At 41.3% G+C, this 4,179-nt stretch overlaps 1 protein-coding gene across 2 annotated transcripts; it reads left to right on the forward strand.

Moving 5' to 3' along the window:
- Positions 1-377: 377 nt before the first annotated feature.
- LOC147884731 (uncharacterized) lies at positions 378-3,462 on the forward strand. 2 transcript variants are annotated; one of them, XM_087397072.1, is made up of 5 exons: positions 378-600; positions 738-977; positions 1,968-2,382; positions 2,585-2,694; positions 2,801-3,462. In XM_087397072.1, the coding sequence occupies exons 2-5, from the start codon at positions 861-863 to the stop codon at positions 2,825-2,827; spliced, it is 669 nt and encodes a 222-aa protein (XP_087253198.1). In that variant the 5' UTR covers positions 378-600; positions 738-860; the 3' UTR covers positions 2,828-3,462. The 2 variants fall into 2 exon arrangements, with proteins under 2 accessions (XP_087253198.1, XP_087253197.1); XM_087397071.1 differs by having other exon boundaries at positions 378-977.
- The last annotated feature ends 717 nt before the right edge of the window (positions 3,463-4,179 follow it).

Raw genomic sequence — 4,179 nt, forward strand, 5'->3', positions numbered from 1 at the left:
AAAGCGAATAAAAGCAACCTCATAATTCAAAAAAAGGGAGGTAGGGGCCACGTGTCACTACGAGATGGGGCCGTAGATATTGATAATAATAAAAAGCATTTGAACGGCCTTACTTTAAATAAAACAAAGGAAAAAAAAAACCAAAATTTTTGGGTTGGCGGGTGCCGACCGACACGTCAAGGGAGACGGGCGATGGGCGGTGCGAAAGGCAAAGATGGGAAGGGGGTGAAGGAGGGGGCAGCTGACACGCAATCAAGAGACGGGCTATAGTCGGTGGAGGAGAAGTGGTTCTGTTCACACAGCGGGAAAAAGGAACTGGCTCTAGTCATCCCTGTCACTGGTTTCTTTACGGGGGTGTATTTTGTGAGCAAATTCTTAGTCCGCCATAGCCAACAATCTTGATTTTTGTGAGCAAATTCTTAGTCCGCCATAGCCATCATTCCCCCCTTCCCTTGCTTTTTCCTCACGTCCTTCCCCAAATTCCCTCCTTTCCCTTCCCCTTCCCCACCATCTCCCTGCCTCGATTCCATCGTTTCCTCCTCCATTCCATTTCAGTTCCTCGATTCCTTTATCTCGGCTCTTTTTCATCGCAATTACCTGGTTTTCTATCATGGATCCTTAACTTTTTGCTGCTTTGACTGACCTGCCCACTATGCCTGCCTTCAATAGAATTTGTAACGCTCTTTATCTGATTCTCGGAACTCTTTGTGCCTGATTCTGCATTGGATCCATTTCAGATCATGTCGCTCACGGGGCTGATACAGCAAGCTTATGAAGCACACTTTCCTTCATGCTTGGTTTCAGCGTGCTCGCTGCAATTGTTGATGGGATAAGAAGCTAGATGATATTGTAAGAAAGATATGGGCGCCTTTCTTTGTTGTCTTCAAGAGGACTTGGGTTACGAACAACCCTCAAATGGGTGCTGCTGTCAGAGCTGTTGCCGACGTTGCTGTCTCCGCTGCTGCTGCTGTGGCATGGTACCGGAAATACTATCTCCTGCATACGGTCTATTAGTGTGGTTCTCTTATAGGCACGCCAAACATCTTCCGTGTTGTTCATCTTCGATTCTCTTAAAATTTAAGCCCTTAGGTCGATTGGCTTGATTCTATTCAGACATGCAGACAGAGTTGTGCTTGTTGTCTATTGCTCATGTTAAGCGCGGCGAATCCCGATCATACTAAATTTGATCCTTAAACCACAAGAGATCCTACTGCGATTGTATGTGATAGTGTCTGTTCAGATAGCTAGTGCGCTAGTCTTTTCATCTTGTTTTTCAAGGAATCTCAGTACGACGAATTCATTTTGGTTCAACTATATGGGTGAAGCTGAAGGCATCTATTTTTTTGATGACATTTTAAATGTATGCAGTTTTGATGCACGATCACCTAATAGTTTGCATTGATATGGGGCCCCCGGGAAAGAGAAATGTGAAGTTTGTAAAGTACTTATCGAACTTCGGACGTGAGGTTGTTCAATTGAGAGGATTAACCTTCAAGAGTGATTGAACCCGCAAACAGGTCTCTTGCAATTGGATGAACAAACAAATAGCACTTTTTTGAGCTGGCATCACTTGACCTCTCTTACAACGTTTTGGTGCCATTGCCATAAATTCTGATAGCTTCACTTAATCCGTTCTTTTTCTGGCAGGACACGTTGTTATGGGCACTTTGATTGTGTAAGGAAGTAAGTTACACTTAGTACTATATTTATTGTTAGCTAATTGGTCTGTTTATGTGAGTGTTAAGGTGAAGGATTTTGCTAAAGAGGGTCTGTTTGTGACACCTTCATATGCAATGAAGTACACCAGGGTCTTCATACTGCTTGAAGCATGTGATTAGGACCGTGGGTGTAAGAATTTATGTGCAAATTTCAAATGTGTTTTTTTAACGAAGAAGATACTGAAGAGTTCTGCTGATTGATTGTTCGTTTGTGAATATTTTGTAATGTGTTGGATATGATTCATGCAGTACGCTTCTTTGTTTCATCCATCAGAAGAGCACGATGGCTCGGCTGCACTCAGTGCATCACCCTCTCAATCTGCAGGGCTCTTAGGTGGGACATCCTCAGGAAGCTCAGTTCCTATCATCTACAGTACTCCACCTGACAGGAGATACATCTTTCCAGTTGGTGATGCATCAAGGCCTGGAAAATTTCCAGCCACCCTTTTACAAACTGAAGGTCCTGAAACTCTCCAAAGAAGTAATGGTGGGAATGGACATGAAGGAGCTAGAGTACTTCAGTCTCTAAAGGGTGCTGACTACGGTGAAGGGAAAAAGTCTACAGATTGTTTGAGCAAATTCCAGCAGGCAAAAACAATTGGGAAAGTTGATTCCCTCACCTCATTAATCGACGACGAGGACATGTGCCCGACATGTCTTGAAGGTAGTTCACATGGTTTTTACTTATCAAAGGATATAAAATAGGAGGCGATTCTGGAAGAGGTTTTAGGAGCGTTTCAAATTTTGTCGTAACTGCCCATCAGAGAATAACACACTTATTTTTACTAGTTTTCATGGGGCCAAGGGGCCATCTCTGGATCCTTTGACAAGTCTCCTCTTCATTTTCCATTTTTGGGGTTTTACAGGTTATGACCGTGAAAATCCAAAGATAGATACGAAGTGTGGCCATCATTTTCATCTTGCATGTATCCTTGAGTGGATGGAAAGAAGCAGCCATTGCCCAGTGTGTGATCAGGTATGTTGGATTTTCTTTCCTTGAGGAAAATTAAAGCCTTTGTTCTGCCTTGTGGATGCTCATTTGCCTTGTCTCGTAAGCTAACAGTCCTGGTCACTTACTTCAGGAGATGGCCTTCAATGAGAGTCCTTAGAAGCAAAATCAAACAGTAGAACCAATGCGATGATTCTTAGCTCTGCACGTCTGGTACATGTTTGAAACTATGTATAGGGTGAAGTTTGAATCTCCATACATGCAAAACGCTCATCAAAAGACGAGCTTGCATTAAGCTCTTTCAAGCCAGCTGAGTGTTTATGCAATTTTCAGAAGGTAGCTTAGCAGGATATTCATGTCACATTCCTTCTGAATGATGTAAGTGCTGACAGAGATTAGAGAAGGCCCATGTGTATGTGAATATAGGAAAGAATAAGCAACAAACTGCGAGTTTGACTTGTACAGGATGTCTGCTGCATAGGCAGCATGCAACAATTTGTGCCTTCCAAGGCTCTGGAAGGCACATCAGAAATATTAAGATATTTAAGTCTATCGAATGCATTGTGCAGGCCTATCTTTACGAATACACTAATCCTGAGCAGAATCTCTTTGTATGGTAGAGAAAGCAGATAGGCCTAATATCCTGAAAGAAGTGGTTAAAAGGAGAAAACCTTAATGAGTTGGTGTCACTGTGACGAGAGTCAGTGTGCAAAATTTAAACACGGGGCTCCTAGTCATTAGTGTCTATTTGTGTAATGATGAGAGTATGTATTCAGACGGATATCGAACAATAAAAAATAGTGCTTCCCCACTTCTATGCACGCATGCCTTTTCCTTTTTCATTCTTTCTTATATTTCTCTTTGTTTTGAAGAGCTCAAAGCTAGGTAACTTGTGTCTCGATTGTGGTGATGTCAACGTCTCCCAAGTCCTTGATCTTGGAAAGAGAAATTGATTATAAGATTGAAGGGGAATTACTTGATAGAAGCATCAAATCAATACAATTGGTCGTATTCTCTAGGCACTGTATTTTGCTCATAGTTGTTTCTTCGCTAGAATCAAAATAAGTAGCATTATCACTTGCACAGTGTATGTTTTTAATCCAGTTTGTTGTAGAGGAGTTATGTGAAGTTTACAAATCTTCAGAGCCAAAGGCACTGTATTTTGCTCATAGTTGTTTCTTCGCAAGAATCAAAATAAGTAGCATTATCACTTGCAAGTTCATCACACAGTGTATGTTTTTAATCCAATTTGTTGTAGAGGAGTTACGTGAAGTTTACAAATCTTCAGAGCCAAAGCCCATTGTAAGATCATCATCCCTGTTTCTTTATGTAAGCTAGATTTTGTATGCCTCTTATGCAAAGACTATAATGAAGATACAATGCATATTAGTTTCAAAATATGAGAAGTTAAACTCCATGAGCATTATGGCGTGGAACACTTAATAAATGCTCCTTACTATTTTGATACAAGAGAAAAACTGTGAAGTGTCAATCTTTCTAGAGATTTCATGC

The sequence above is a fragment of the Dipteris shenzhenensis genome, chromosome 26 (genome assembly GCF_047967505.1).
Source record: "Dipteris shenzhenensis isolate YYH24624 ecotype China chromosome 26, Dip_SZ_1.0, whole genome shotgun sequence".
NCBI lineage: Eukaryota > Viridiplantae > Streptophyta > Polypodiopsida > Gleicheniales > Dipteridaceae > Dipteris > Dipteris shenzhenensis.

Excerpts from the sequence above, each read along its gene's own strand:
- LOC147884731 (XM_087397071.1), top strand. The coding sequence starts at position 861 with ATGGGCGCCTTTCTTTGTTGTCTTCAAGAGGACTTGGGTTACGAACAA. Across the intron at positions 2,383-2,584 it reads GTGCCCGACATGTCTTGAAG|GTTATGACCGTGAAAATCCA; the intron begins GTAGTTCACATG and ends GGGGTTTTACAG. Across the intron at positions 2,695-2,800 it reads ATTGCCCAGTGTGTGATCAG|GAGATGGCCTTCAATGAGAG; the intron begins GTATGTTGGATT and ends CACTTACTTCAG.